This window comes from Paramormyrops kingsleyae, chromosome 25, assembly GCF_048594095.1.
Source record: "Paramormyrops kingsleyae isolate MSU_618 chromosome 25, PKINGS_0.4, whole genome shotgun sequence".
NCBI classification, from domain to species: Eukaryota; Metazoa; Chordata; class Actinopteri; order Osteoglossiformes; family Mormyridae; genus Paramormyrops; species Paramormyrops kingsleyae.
This window is the reverse complement of record NC_132821.1, coordinates 9,074,553-9,089,707: the sequence shown is the minus strand read 5'-3', so window position 1 is coordinate 9,089,707 and position 15,155 is coordinate 9,074,553. Positions and strand designations below refer to the sequence as shown.

The following is a 15,155-nucleotide window of genomic DNA, read 5'->3' as shown; positions in this document are numbered from 1 at the left end:
ACATGTAGTTAATTTTTGGTAGGATCATCATTTTGATTGTAGCTACCAGGGCTAGACATAAGGATTTAGGAGGGCACAGCCACTTTGGCCTTGGCTATTCATATTTTTTCTAGGGCACAAGGCCATTAAGCCTGGGCACAAGGCCAAAATCTGGAGTAAATCCAGGGCACCAAGGCCACATATCCGAGGCTCGCAGACTATGTAGTAATTTGACAATTTCCAAAGCTTACATTAATTAAGTATTTGGACCACCTATCTAATTTCTTGGTACAAAGAAATATGAGTCACTGGATATCTTTTCCTAGTGCACTGCAAGGCTCCAGCTGGACCAAAAGTAAATGTACATTATGTCCATATCAGCAAGTGGCTTAGTTAGTAGCCCAAATAACTGGAATTCCTGGTCACAAAGAATAATAATTGTAGCCAATAACCACTCTATAAGGGCCAAGAGGATTTTAATTTCTTAATTGGCTAATGTTATCTGAAAACCCCTTAGAAACACCACTGCCAGGCGAGCACCACTCTAAAAAGGACACAAAACTCAAATTAATGGATTCCATGTAATCATCTGATCAGAACTATATGTAACCAGTCCAGGGTACCTGACCTTACAATTAACTCTTTTACTACCAGTGGTGGCTTTATGAACATTCTAGTATGTTGGCCAAAGTTTTAAAATCACCCTAACCCTAGCTTGTCAGTATTCCTTAAAACAGTCAAATCAAGAGATTTCCAATGAATACTAGCATGTCATGGTTTGGGGATTTTTACAGATTTTATCCAGCTCTTTTTCAAACATGTATAGTAGACTGAGTAACCATGAAAATAAAGTGAAAAAGCAGCAGTCATGTTAATTTTAAACTTTATTCAATATGTGATAAACAATTACCAACCGTTGAAACTATTAAATAAAATTAATATCAAACAAAACTTATTTTACATAGATTTTTTTATCATTTTACAAGTTGTGAATTTTTAATTTCCATTTTGCCACAGTTGGGAAGGGTTGAAATGGGAAGACAGACACTCATAGACTTGCTTTACTCCAAATCCATCAGGTCTGAGTCATCAGAAGTGGAGACTTAATTTGCAGATTCAGATTCAGTCTCAGACTGACTGTCACTTCTGCTGTCTTCATTGGCATCTGAATTTGTATCTGCAAACAACAGCTCCAAGTCAGATTTCTCACCACCTGCTGGTATTTGGGGGGCTGTGCTTAACTCTTTGGATGCCTTCCTTGAGCGGAAGTTTGGCCTACGCTTCTGACTCAACCACCAGTTTTCCACAGCTGGATTTGGGTCAAATTTTGAAACTGAAACCCCAGAAGAGCAAATCCGGACGAGATGCTCAATAACAGGTAAACTAAGACTTCCCCTGAAATCACCTAGGATGCGCTTGATGATACTGAACTGCCTTTCCACATGAGCTGAAGCTATGGGAACAACAAGGAGAATGTGTATTATGTGCAAAAGGTTTGAATACTCTGATATTTTTTCCTGGAACATCTTTTTCCAAAACTCAAGGCTACTTGGCATTTTTGTACTCTTGTTTCTTGACACAAACAACTTCAGTTTCTCCCACTCTCTTTCTATTTCAGAAAGAACACACCCCTGAGCAACCAAGACAGTTTCAAAATGCTTTGTAAGGGTAGTCAAGTGGTCAACTCCATATTCTAGCAAGGCCTCCTTCTCACTGACCCCAGGAATGTTTGAAATATCGAGAATGGATGAAGCAATGATGATTTCATTATCAATGAAATCCTGCAGCCTACTTGATACACAAGATATAACTTTGTCTATGGTGTCATTTCTTAACATCATGAACTCAGTTGTGATGAAATCCACTTCATCTCGTCTACCTGTACCCTTGGTCAGCTTATGGCCTCTGTAGAAACCATCAGATTTCATCTCTCCTTTTGCAAGATTCACATACCTGGATGTTTCTTTTTTACGAGTAAGAAGACCCAGGGTAGCTTCAACAGTAGCTCTTACATCTGCCATAAGAGCTGTGTCATCCTGAAGCCACTTGGACAAATGGGCCAAGTCATCAAGAATGTCACGGTAGAGGGCAAGACAGAGGACAAACTTCTCAGACTTGAGAAGTTTTAGGTAGCCCTTCATCTTTGCCTTCTCTGCTGGAGTGATGTCCTTTCCCCCTGCCTTTTTCTTCCTCCTCTCCTCTGAGGCAAAGTCTTCAAATAGACTGACCAGGGTGTCATAGTTCCTGTCAAGGGCATTGGCTGCTTTAAGTCTGTGGTCAATCCACCGAGTTCCATGGGCACGGGTAGGTTTGAGAACATCCTGACCCAATACCTTGCTGAGGTCTTTGAATTGTTTGAACCTTTTTGTACTTCTTTTGAAGAAGTAGAAAAGGTTCATCATGAATTCATCAATCTGAAAATATATAAAGAAGCAATTTTAGCATCTAATGACATACTGTGATAATTCATTAATTTTTTTCAGGGATTCAGCCCAGAGTTTGAACGAGAAATTATTTTGTGCCCTGTAAAAGTTTTGAGAGCCTTTGGGCTTCAATCATTCATTACCTTATGAAGCTACTACAGTACAGGCATTCAATTTTTTAGCCCATCAATTTTATTTGGATAAAATTCTTTACTGATGCGAAGAAAAAGGTTTTATGGAGATTTGTCTGAAAGAAAAAAAGGAATGCAGCACTGAATAAAAACCCTGAAGAACAGGAGCATGGATGATGATTAAGAAATTTCTAACCTCACTCTTGAAATAAGTATCTGAGAAAGCATCAGCAAGGGATAGTTCTAGACGATGGGCGAGACAGTGTATTTTCAACATCCAAGGGGCACCTGCTTCTTGCAGTCTGACAAGCACACCACTTTCCCGGCCAAAGTTAACGGATGCACCATCAGCAGCAGTGGCAATCAGGGACTTCTCTATGGTGACCTGCTGTTCATCCAGCTTACCACTGACAGCATTGAAAATGCTCTCAGCATCACCTGCCTCTGGGTGTGTTATCCTGTGAAGGGAATGAGATGAACTAGATTACTGTTAGAAGGCTGCATAAATCATAAATAATACACTGAATTATACTACTTTGCACTAAACTTGGACTTGGCTATAATTATGAATGAAGTTGGTCACACGCAGACTAGAGTTCAGTAAAAGAGTAGGTACCAATAACTATCTGCATATAGCAAGTTATGCTCAACAGTACTCGCTGGATGAAGGAATAAAAACTACAAGCGAGAAAGGAATGGTTGTCATTTTCACAAAAAAAATTCAAAGGAAAAAAATTATTGAGAACTTCTTTAACATTGAACTCATCAAGAAACTACAGTATTTGCTTCATAAACATGCAACAAAAGAATCATTTGTTGTTTTTTTAATTAACTTACCCCAAGAGCCTGATCCTTGGCACACCATCTTTAAGGTACTTTATGCTGACAACTTCTTTCTCAGAGTATGTCTTGTCAGAAGAGCCATCGAAAATAATTGAGCAATAGAAAGGTCCTTCATCAAAGTCGGCCTTCATTTCATCCACCATGGTCCTACCTATTTCAACGATGAACCTCTGGCAGGCCCTATCATTTGAATATGCTTTCCCTAAGGAAACACCATGTTTTGTTTCCATTTCAATCAGTGCCTTGTATTTAGTAAATGGTATTTCCAATTTTGCAACTTCATATGCAATATCAAACAATTTGCACATTCTTGCACGAACCTCAGGCTGGAGGTTCTCCAACAGGTTTAAAACCAATTTCTCGCCTTTTTTACGCTGAGAGGTCTTCATTGACTCTCTGTGAAGTAATGACTTGCTGTGAATAACAGCAGTGTCCTTTTTAACATTAAAGGTTCCATTAATATAAGCATCTGTGTCACAAAGTTGCTTCTGTCCATCATTAACCACCCCCTTAGGCTGTACTTCCCTACAAATTGAACACCAGACTTTATTAACGGTGACACCATTATCGTCCAATTCATATTGCAACCAAGGAAAATTCCACGCTTTCAGTGTTTCCACCTTTGTTTTACGTTGTTTTGCTTTGCTTTTGGTGGCATCAGTAGTACCACTTCCAGTGATGGTGGAAGGATTGATTTTCTCTGCTGGTGGTTGGCTGCTTGAAGTAGCCAGGGGCTCAGGAGTTGATGCAACTAAATCAGCAGGTACAGCGACTCTGTAAAAAATATCCACCAATTCAAATTAGAGCTTTGGTCATAAATCTTTTTCTCGAATTTTGATCATAAATTTTATTAGCTAGTGTGCAGTGGTATTGTTTTTTGTGAAGTCATTGACAAATTAAAAATTTTAATTTGAAAAAATGTTTTTTTCATTTATTTAAATTTCATAGGACACCTCAGGCCTTGTGGAGGAATTTTATTTCCATAAAGGATGCATTTTTTTATTTTCAAAAAAGCAGAAACTTTCCAAAAAGGCATTGGGCCAATACTGAGTCACTAATTACCAATTACTGTAATTACCAAGTTTAGACAACCTACGCAATACGACCTTCGATTTGAGACAGAATATATATATATATAGCTTTATTTCAAAAAACAAAATCCAACAATAAAGGAGCCGTCAATATTTTTGTATTTGTTTGCTCAGAACACCCGTATTCTTTTAGTGTACATGACAATTGACTTGACGTTCGTTTTTTGCACACTGCACGCTACCAGTCCTATATCCTCCAAGCAGAACTTGGTACTTCTCTGAGTCAAATCTGCTCTGCCTCGGCAAATGTCTTTTTACAACACCATCTGACACTTACCTGAACAAAGTAGATAATTTGCAACATTTTGCTGCAGTAGCCGCGAGTTCAGCTTGCTTTCTTTTATGTTGTCGATCTTTGCGAGGCATGGTGACAGCATAAGCAGCAGACGACAACTACACGATGATTACCGAAGAGGACACCTATCTGTTATTCGGAAACCGTCGGATGGCTGTTCCAATCAAAAACGTAACCCCCGATGATGCACCATTGTCATTGCTGTGGCTCCATAGTAGGCTGGACGATACATACCGTACCAGCCAATCATGCGACGAAAACATGATCGTATTAGTCCAGAATTCATTGCGGTTCATTCAGTAGTTCGGAATTACGAGATGTGCGGGTCGACCTCGTTTCTCGTATCGCAGGTTGGGTTCGGGTTCAGTTCAGATGCATCGATTGTTGACGAGGTAAAGTGGACCGTGTCGTGCGCAAGTCTTTTGTGTAATGAACGTTACTTTCGGTAAAAAGGGGGCATACGGCCAGACACACAGTAAAGGCAGGCCAATCTTGGCCGTAAGGTACTTCAATTTTGAGGAGGCGTGCGGCCAATTTTGAAAGGCACGACGGCCATTGGCCGCGGTGCCGCGGCTTATGTCTAGCCCTGAGCTACTCTTCCCAGAAGTGATGTGGGTAGATTGTTCCACCGTGCAAGGTCATCTTCTATCTTTTTAAGCAGCGGACTGTAATTTAATCGCGTCAGATCTGACAGCTTGGCAGAAATGTTAATACCCAGATATCTAATGTTCCCAGATTGAAGTGGGATAGTTGGATTGGACTGGAAGTCACAAGATATTGGAAGAGTAGTCGACTTGTTCCAATTAATAGAGTAATCTGATATGGAGGAGAATTTATCTATAAGTCTTATCGTCTCCGTGAGGGAACCCTGTGTATTTTGAAGAAAAAGTAATACATCATCTGCATAAAGACTAATTTTATGGGTTATACTTGCTGTTTGAATACCTTTGATATTATTATTATTCCGAATTGCTGCTGCCAATGGTTCAATAAATATAGCAAATAGTGATGGAGAAAGTGGACAACCTTGCCTAGTGCCCCTTCTGAGAGTGAAGCTTGGGGAGATTTGATCATTCGTTTTTACACAGGCTTTAGGTGAACTGTATAAAATTTTAATCCAGGTTACGAAGTTCTCACGAAATCCAAATTTTAGTAAGGTTGCCATTAGAAATTTCCAGTTGACCCTGTCAAAAGCCTTTTCTGCATCCAATCACATGATTATGGCTTCCTTATTTTGAATGTTGCAGTAGTCTATTACGCCAATTAGTCTCCTCATGTTGTTAGTGGACTGTCTGCCTTTAATGAAACCCGTTTGATCTGGATGTATTATATAAGGTGTCACTTTTTCAATTCTACTAGCCAGTGCCTTGCTGATGATTTTAAGGTCCGCATTTATAAGTGATATTGGTCGGTAGCTAGAGGGGAGAGCAGGATCTTTGTCAGGTTTGAGGAGCAGGTTAATGTCTGCACAATTCATATTTGGAGGGATGCTGCCAGTTTCTTTAATTTCTATAACCATTCTATGGAAGAGTGGTGCTAGCAGAGGCCAAAATGTTTTGTAGAATTCTGCTGGAAATCCATCTGGACCTGGGGCTTTCCCGTTAGGCATACATTGTAGTGCATCATGAAGTTCCACTATTGAGAGAGGTAACTCTAATGCCGTTATTTGTTCATTATTTAATATTGGTAGGTCGATGTTATTTAAGAACTCTTCTATTTCAGAATTGGTTGGATTAATATCAGGTGAGTATAATTTTTTATAGAAGTCCCTAAATATCCTATTTATCTCTCCTAGGCTATGAGTTGCCTTCCCATTGGGGTCTGTAACTGAAGAGATTGCTGCCTTCTCCTTATTCTGTTTTAGTTGGTTTGCTAAAAATTTACTTGATTTATTACTATGTTCAAAATTGTCCAAGCGTAATCTCTGTATGTAAAACTGAGTTTTTTTGTCTCTTAATTCTTGCAATTTAATTTTATTTTTTCTCAGGTCATTGAGAAGGTGTTTTTCTTGGGAGGCAACATGTGCTGATTCTAAAGTTTTAATTTTCTGTTCTAGTTCAGTTTCGAGTGCTTTTTCTTTCTTCTTTTTATGTACTGAATATGAAATTATTCTGCCTCGTATTACAGCCTTTGCTGTCTCCCAGAGAATGCACGCAGAGATACCTGGCAGGTCATTTGTTTCAATAAATGTTGTCCAATCTTTTTTAATAACTTCTAGAAACTCTGAGTCCGTTAGTAATGATGTATTCAGTCTCCACCGTTTAAAAGGTGGTGCACTAACTTTTACAGTGACCGTCATAGTGACAGGTGCGTGGTCACTGATTGTTATAGGGTGAATTTGTGTGTCAGATATATCTTTCATAACTGTATTGCTCGTAAGAAAAAAGTCTATCCGGGAGTAAGAATGATGGACTGGTGAGAAAAACGTGTATTCTCTGAGCGTGATGTGAAAAGTACGCCAGACATCGCATAGGCCGAAATCATTCATATATTGTTTTACTGTTTCAGATGATTGGCAAGTACGGTAACTAGCTGCTGTACTACGTCTGTCAGATTCTGGGTTAAGTACTAAGTTGAAGTCCCCTCCCAGTATAAGTTCTGTGTCTGAGTGCGATGATATTTCAGCAAAAAGGTGGTGGAAGAAGGAGGAGTCATCACTATTTGGACCGTATATATTGGCAATACATATCTCTTTGTTATATGCTGAAATTTTAATAATTATGAATCTACCTTCTGGGTCTGCGATAGTGTCTTTACAGTTGAAACATATTCTTTTGTTGATTAAAATTGCTACACCTCTCTGTTTTGAATTATAACTAGCTAAGTATACGTGTGGAAATTCTGGTGAATTTAATGTACACTGTCCTGTTTTGGCTAAGTGAGTTTCCTGCAGTAGGACAATGTCTGCCTGTAATGTTGTTAGATATTCTAAGATTTTATGTCTCTTAGCAATTGAGCCAATACCACGCACGTTCCAAGTGACAAAGCGTAGTGAATTCATGCTGTCCTAACTTAGACCCCCTGAGTGCAATCTAATGTTAAAATGGATGGATGTGTGTGTATGTGAAAGACTCTGTGTGAATGAGTCTGAATATGTCAGGATTAGTGTGTGTGCAAATATCAATGTGTGAATGCCTCCATGTGTGTTATTAAGGTGAGGAGATCTGTCTGAGCTTGAGTGGGCATGTGTATATGTGAGTGTATGAATGCATACATGTGTGATGTTAAGATGAGGGGGTGCGTGTATGTTTGAGTGGGCATCTATGCATGCGAGTGTGTGACTACCTACGTGTCGGTGTGGGTGTATAGTATCTGGTAGACTGCTTCCAGATAAAACATTTTTGAGCGTCAATATCGATATGCAACAATTAACATAACAACCAAATTGACAATGATGGCCATAACAATAACAACAACAACAACAACTGCGACTGTAGTGAGACATTAAACAAGGGGGTTGAGGAACAGTAAGGGATATAAAGTGAACCAGTCTTAATAGTCTTTAGACAAAGCCGTCTAGTGTGCGGCGTGCGCTAAAAACCTGTATTAACTGCCAAACTTTAAAGTCAGTTTGTTAAATGCGTGTTACCTTAGTCGGAAGTGGTTTCAGTAGAGCCAAGCAGTGGTGTTCTGGTCGCGAAATAGTTGTCCATTGACATACAGTCTGTCTACCGCGATGACAGCTCGGGCTCCCTCCGCAATGAATTTTTTCCTGAGCTGGAACAGGATTCTGCGACGATCCAGGATTTCTTTGGGAAATTGGTCGTTGACGCTGAAGTCCGTTCCTCTGAGCTCCCTGCCTCGGCTTTTCACCAGTTCCTTTTGCTTGAAATGTTCAAACTTGGCCACGATAGGTCTTGGACGCTGAGCTTCTTTCCTCACCCCTCCTATGCGGTGGACCCGATGAAACGTGATGTTGTTGACGGTGTCCCGAGGAAGTTTAAGTTCTTGTTGCATGAAGTTTCTGATGGTAGCTTCTGCGTCTTCCTCTGCGCGCTCCGGAATTCCGGCGAACACTAAATTGTCCCGCATACTTCTTGCTTGAATATCAAGCAGGGACTCTTTCATGCGCTTATGTTCTGTGGAGAGTTTCGCCATACCTTCCGTGAGGGATGTTACGGAGTCTCTGAGAATCTTGTTTTCAGATGCTAGCGATTCAACCTGTTGTTGACTGTACTCCAGAGATTCCCGTAATGCTTGAAATTCCTTGTGTAGGATTTCTACAAGTGCCAGTCGGGCGTCAAAACTGGAAAGTTTGTTGTTAATGGACTCTAGGATATCTCCGTATTCCTTATCAGGCGATGAAGGGCTACTTGAGGGGCTGTTTGAGGTACAGTCCAAGCGTGTTCTCTTCGTGGACGGAGTCGCTTGGTTCTTCTTCATGATGAGTCGTTCGTAACACTCGTCCACGTAATCCTGTAAATCTTCCAAGCTTTCTTCGTCCAGGATGTAAATGAGTGAACTTATTTATCCGATAAAGTACTATAAATACTATTATTAATATTTTGGCTTGGTTAAGTTGGCTATCGAAGTAAGTTTTGTTTTGTTTTTTTTTAGTAGGACGCTGCCATGTTGGATTACGCACAGCTCTCGCGAGATCTCACAGCATTACGGCTCTCTCTCTTCAAAAAATCTTCTACCGCTCCCTTGTTTTTCATATATTTCCGTTAGCGCTTGTTTTCCGCGACCAGAGTGGCAGATATTTTTGACTAGGGTCCTGGGAAAGTTGCACCAGCATCATACTGGTGCATGCCATGGCAGAATTTCAGAACAGAAAAATATGCAGGACTTTATTTAATGTGCGGTTAGACGCTGTTAGAGACAGTTAAGTTATCTGTGACAAAGCTCTCCAGTGAGTGTCATGCCCCGATCGTCCGCTCCTTCCGTGTGCCAAGCCCCCTCGTTAACCCTGTGTGGATTCCCCGTGTTTACCAGCTGTTCCTCATTGTTGTCAAACTTGTCATTAGTCCATTGTATTTAGTCCGTGTTTCCGTTTGTTTCTCCAGTCCTGTCATTGTATTGTAATTCTGCTTTACCGCTAGTCGGCTAGTGTGTGTTCCTTTTGCTCATTAAACCCCGCATTTCCCCAATCCTATGTCTCCTCGCCTCTGCTTCCCCGGTCAGCGTTGTGACAGTGAACCTACTCCAATGCTGCAATGTGAACATTTGCCATGTTCCTAAAAATTCTGTTTATTGCACAGTGTCTGACCACACAGACCTAGATCATACTGGACATATCAACTGGACATATTTTCCACTATTACAGATTGATATGTCTTGCATATACTGATTTTATCGATTACTCAAGAACATACAATATAATTAATACCAATTGTTTTCACTGTAAAAATAATTCCCATGGTTGTTCATATTCTCATTCTTACTTAATATTTACTTTTTTAATAATATATATAACGAACCGAATCAGGCTTAATCAAGATAGGTGATCTATCACTTTAACGATCCCCAAAATTAACCTCCTGGACCGGACAAATACAAATTAACGAATGATTAAACATTATATGCGTCTCTTTTTGTATGTTTTCTAAATAAGACCGCGTGCCCATACCCAACTGTAATAGCGATTAAAGCGATCTATTCTTTTAGTATTTATGTTAAAGCAAGACATTTATTTTATTACTGTTGTGGGATTAATCTTGGGAAACACTTAAATTTAATAAGCACAAAAACATATGACATAAACACGACTGTATTTTGTGTTTTACGGCTTTTTTGGAGGTCACCGACTCCGCTGTTTTGAGAATTACTGACTGTCTCGTTCGAATTCGTGATTCCCCCCGCTCCCTCGCGTACCCCCTACAGCCTCTTGCGTACCCCAGAGGGTACGCGTACCCTAGTTTGGGAACCGCTGCACTAGAGCTTTCATTGATCATTTCATTGTTTTTCATAAAATTAATATTTTAATATATATAAAATATTTCTCATATCTGGATTGCATACGATAATTAGGGTATATATACAAACGTATGACATGTGAAAGAAGCGCTAAAATCTCATAAATCGGTGAAGTTTACACATTAGTTGTAGTCAAACCATAAGTCTTCGCAATGCTGCCATAATCACTGAGCGGAGTTTCGAATTGGTCCTGCCCATCCATGTACCCATATAAGGCTACTGCGTGACATCTCGCTCCGCCCACATCTCGCCCCGCCCCATCCCGCAGGCTGCAGCGAACACCTTCTCGAATCACTCAGCTGTCCCAGACACGTAATGCGCATACGTTCTATGGGACGTCAAAAGCCTCGCTGTATGATTGGCCGAAATCCTCGCCCCCCCGCACCCCCACCGGCTATATAAAGGAAAGCGCAGCGTGCACGGTGTAGATCCTCCGATAAAGAGTCGAGTCGCACTTGTTTATTTCTCTGGTTTCCGCCAAGAAACAGGGTTATTCTTTTATAAAACCAAGTGCAGACGTTTTTTTTCCAGCCGAAGGTCACCTAATCTTCGCTGGTGTGATTTTCAGGCGACTGACTGAGATACGGAATCAAAAAGGTGAGCTTTATTTTAACACGGTAATTTAATTAGATAATTGTACTTACGATTTATTGTCTAATAGATATGTGAGTATTATAGGATAGTCCGACATAAGCTAGTCAACAAAAATGTTAAATAAAGGAGGCTTTTTCTTTAAATGTCTGCGGCGCTATTTAGAGACTAATACAATGTTAGTATTGTAATGTATTGGTTTTTCGTTTGCCAGTCATATATGATGCACTGAAACCGACTTTCGCCACTGGTGTGTGGATGGGTGAATGTGAGGCATGTATTGTAAAGCGCTTCGAGTACTCGTAGGAGTAGGAAAGCGCTATATAATTGCAGTCCATTTACTTTATGGGCGGCGTAATACTATGGAAGATCGTAATATTGCGAGATGTTCGATTTGCGACGGTTTTTAACAAATCCGTAGGTTCCTATATATGCGAAGTTTTTTTTTTTTTGTACCAAATGTTCTTATGCTCAGTTTGGTTAAAATTTAATTACTGCAGCTTGGTCTAGTGGTGGAGTACTATTATCCTGTTTCGGACGTTTATTGGTTACCGTGGTTTTTTTTCTTCCCCAGAATGTGTGTGGATATCGTCAATATCAGTGAGTGGCCGACGCAGATGTCCCAGGCGATTAAGAAGGCCTTCCGCCGCCTAAGGGCGGCGCTGTCAAAAATCAAGCGTCGCTGTATAGCAGCCGTGAAGGCTCTGCGGCCTGAGGTGTGCCCCCTGCCGATCGTTACTCTGGGGAAAGATGAGCGTGCGAGTTCCCCAGATGAGCAGGATGTTGACCTGTCGGAGTGGCTGGAATGGGACTCCTCTGAAGTCTCTTCTCATGAGGCCGATGAAGCTGTTCCTGGGAAATCCAGTGTGTCCTCGGAGGGGCCAGGCTGTGACAGTGATTCGAGCTGGTCTGATGACGACGGTGATGACAACGGTGATGACAACTCTGAGAATGCTCAGCTCTGGGAATCCTTCTGCAGTGATGACCCATACAATCCGCTGAGTTTCTCCTCTGTGGTGACATCTCAGGCCACTTGCCCACCAGAGGGCTGCACTGCAAAGGCTGGAGGGACGCAGGTGGAATGTCTCTGTGATGAGGAACAGCGGTGCCCTCTGCAGGAGGAGATGCCCACTACAGGTCACAAAAAGGTATAATTTGGATGATATCACTGTGCCTCTGTGTTCCAGTCCCACAGGGAGACGCATTCTTTTTGTGTTTCACAACATCTTCAGTAATGCGTTAATACTAGGGATGTTAACCGATGACCGTTTGACCGGTGGTTGACCGTATCAACGTTAACCGGTCAAAGTTGTCGGTAGTCGGTTAAAAAAAAAAGTGATATCTAAATTAGGCTATTATAGACAGTGGACTATACGCTACTACAGTTAGCCATCTCATTCCTCATCTTTTTGTGTTAAGTGAACAAATTATCCCTCACACTCAATTTTTCATAACTCGCCTGTTTGTACTTAATAAACCAATAAAAACATTTGGCGCGAGGTCACAGCGTTTGGGTTCGCGCGCTCACAAGGTTTGCGAAATTTAACTTTAACTTGTTTTTCGTTAATTTATTTTCCAAGAATAACTAATGGCCAAATCGTTGTGTTATGTTTTAATAATTAGCACGTACCCTTAACACCTGTCTGTGAGCTGTTTGTTGGCTACAGTATTCTCATTCATAGATTCTAATAATTTTTCGTTTATTTAATGTTATTCTTAAGAATAGCTGTAGGTTTTTGTCTGTTATGGTTTAGGAGATGTTGCCCTTAACAGAAGTTGACACTTGTCTTTTTGAAAAATAAAAAAATAATATTAATTATACAACAGAGTTGTCCTGTCCGTTATTAGAAGGCACACAGTGAGTTAGACCTGCCTTGGCCGGTGCGTCTTTTACGCATTCTGAAGGTGCCTGTTTTATCCATTATTTTTATCATGTTGCAGTCTATTAGGCAACATTCCGCATAAGATGGGCTTAGATTTGGAAATACATTACATCTACATTTCAGTGGTAACCGATAAGGTGATGATGATCATCATCTTTCTTTATTATGGTTAGCACTACCTCAACTAAAGCGGCGTCTCTTCGGAGCTGTCATTTTCTTAAATGAGCCGTGGCAATGTTTCAAATGAGCTTCTAACCTAGACAAACGCCTTTATTTTCAAAGCGATCACCTTGTACCCAAACCATTTGAAACTAAGGAGCCATTTGTCCTACGATTACATACAACAAGCTCTTCGGCGCCGCGTTTGCGGGACTCATGTTTCGCGCTGTAGGGGATTTAAAAAAAGTGACGTGAGTGGCAGTGTGTGTGTGTGTGTGCGGGAGGCAGAGCGGCAGAGAGATGCGACAGAGTTGCGAAATTGCAGGCGCGGCTCGAAATGGCTGTTATTTCAAATAGCGTACCATATTTTAAACTAATCGGTTAACCGGTTTCAACCGGCTACTGAGGCTCGGTGGTCGGTCAAGAAATTTTTTAGTTTTCGCCATCCCTAGTTAATACAAATGCAGTGAACAGCTAATGTATGGGGTTGGTTATGTGTTGCGCTCTTTGTGTAACACTCCAGGTTTCGTTTAACGCCTCCCCTTTGTTATTGCAGGTGACCTTCAGTGAGAAGGTGGAAGTGCGCCCTCTTGTGGCCTGGGCGTTTGCCAGCCGGGTTGCCCGTGATGGATCCTGCTGGTTGCAGATGGCCAGAGACAGAGACCGGTTCCGGAGGAGGGTGGAGGCAGCCAGTGATGTCATTGGGCCTGTCCTGCTCCCCCAGCACAGAGCAGCAGTTTGGGAGAGGCTTGGGAGGGGCTCCTCCACCTCCTCCAGACACCAATACCGGGAGGACTCTGAGTAGAAGTACTTTTGTGTACTGATTCTATAAACTTTTTTTATATGACTATTTTCAAAAGAGTTGCTGATTTTTGTAATACTGCTGCAGCATTCTCCACATGCTAATCACTGCCCCACATCGAATTGGCACTTTGCTCTGCCACATATCACTTTACTACCCCCTTTTGAATGTTGCATCGTAGTGCTGGGCGATAAAACGATCTCGATTTTATATCGATTAAAAAAATGAGGACGATCATGATGATAAATGGACTATAAAACTCGATCAACCAAGTTTGCTCCATTTTAGAGAATGCGCCGAGACAGACAACTCGATGGCCTATCAAGCAGAGCGTTTACTGAACGCTAGCACAACAGCCAATCACCGACCCCATTGTAATTTTGCCCATCCTCCCTTAAAGAAGCAATGGGTGCGTTTGAGTTGGCCTTAGGTCTGTCTGCAGCTGACGTGACGTGGAGCACGATCTGCCGTCGGCTGCAGGGGTGGAGTATAAACCGACTGCAGCCAAGTCGGACAACTGCTACTCCTTGTGGGCGAGACCTGACTGCAATGGCAGCACTGCCAGAAGGGTGTAGATCTATACAAATATCACCTGCATGCACATTACTACTTTTACAATAACCAACTCCTAATACAAACTGTTAGCAGTGAATAAAACTATTGTGTACAGTGGCTCTGTGTAAAAAGAGCTGCCAGGAAAAAGATCAAATACTTGTATTTCAAGGATTCAAATTTTTTATGTACAGAGTACAATGCAATTCTTACTTGAATGCCTTCACAGACTGGACGATTAAACAAATAAAGCAGTGCAACATTACAGTAACTAACAAATAAACCACTAACATGTACTGTTAGAGCATTTATGTAACTTATTTAAACTTTATTTTACCAGGTAAATGAACTGAAAACCAGTTCTCACTGCTTTACGTTCTTTTCGGGAGAAATAGCAGATAACGCATTGGAACTTCCTGGGATACAAACGTCATACGCGTGACACAAATCTTTAGCCAATAAGGGCAAAGTTGTGTCGTCACGGAGGCAG

The 15,155-nt window shown here is 41.2% G+C and overlaps 2 protein-coding genes across 4 annotated transcripts; one reads left to right on the top strand and one right to left on the bottom strand.

The window, feature by feature from the left end:
* Nucleotides 1–880: 880 nt before the first annotated feature.
* Nucleotides 881–4,074, bottom strand: LOC111859748 (zinc finger protein 862-like). Of its 3 annotated transcripts, none has more exons than XM_072707285.1 (2): nt 2,546–4,074; nt 881–2,393 (listed from the first exon to the last, which is right to left on the bottom strand). In XM_072707285.1, exon 2 carries the CDS (start codon nt 2,379–2,381, stop codon nt 1,083–1,085), a length of 1,299 nt encoding a protein of 432 aa, XP_072563386.1. In that variant the 5' UTR covers nt 2,382–2,393; nt 2,546–4,074; the 3' UTR covers nt 881–1,082. The 3 variants fall into 3 exon arrangements, with proteins under 3 accessions (XP_072563386.1, XP_072563387.1, XP_023698486.2); XM_072707286.1 differs by having other exon boundaries at nt 881–2,649; nt 2,730–4,074; XM_023842718.2 differs by having other exon boundaries at nt 2,730–4,074.
* A 6,914-nt stretch (nt 4,075–10,988) lies between these two features.
* LOC140583020 (uncharacterized) lies at nt 10,989–14,170 on the top strand. Its single transcript, XM_072707604.1, has 3 exons — nt 10,989–11,275; nt 11,844–12,417; nt 13,868–14,170. Exons 2-3 carry the CDS (start codon nt 11,845–11,847, stop codon nt 14,114–14,116), a joined length of 822 nt encoding a protein of 273 aa, XP_072563705.1. The 5' UTR covers nt 10,989–11,275; nt 11,844; the 3' UTR covers nt 14,117–14,170.
* Nucleotides 14,171–15,155: the final 985 nt, after the last annotated feature.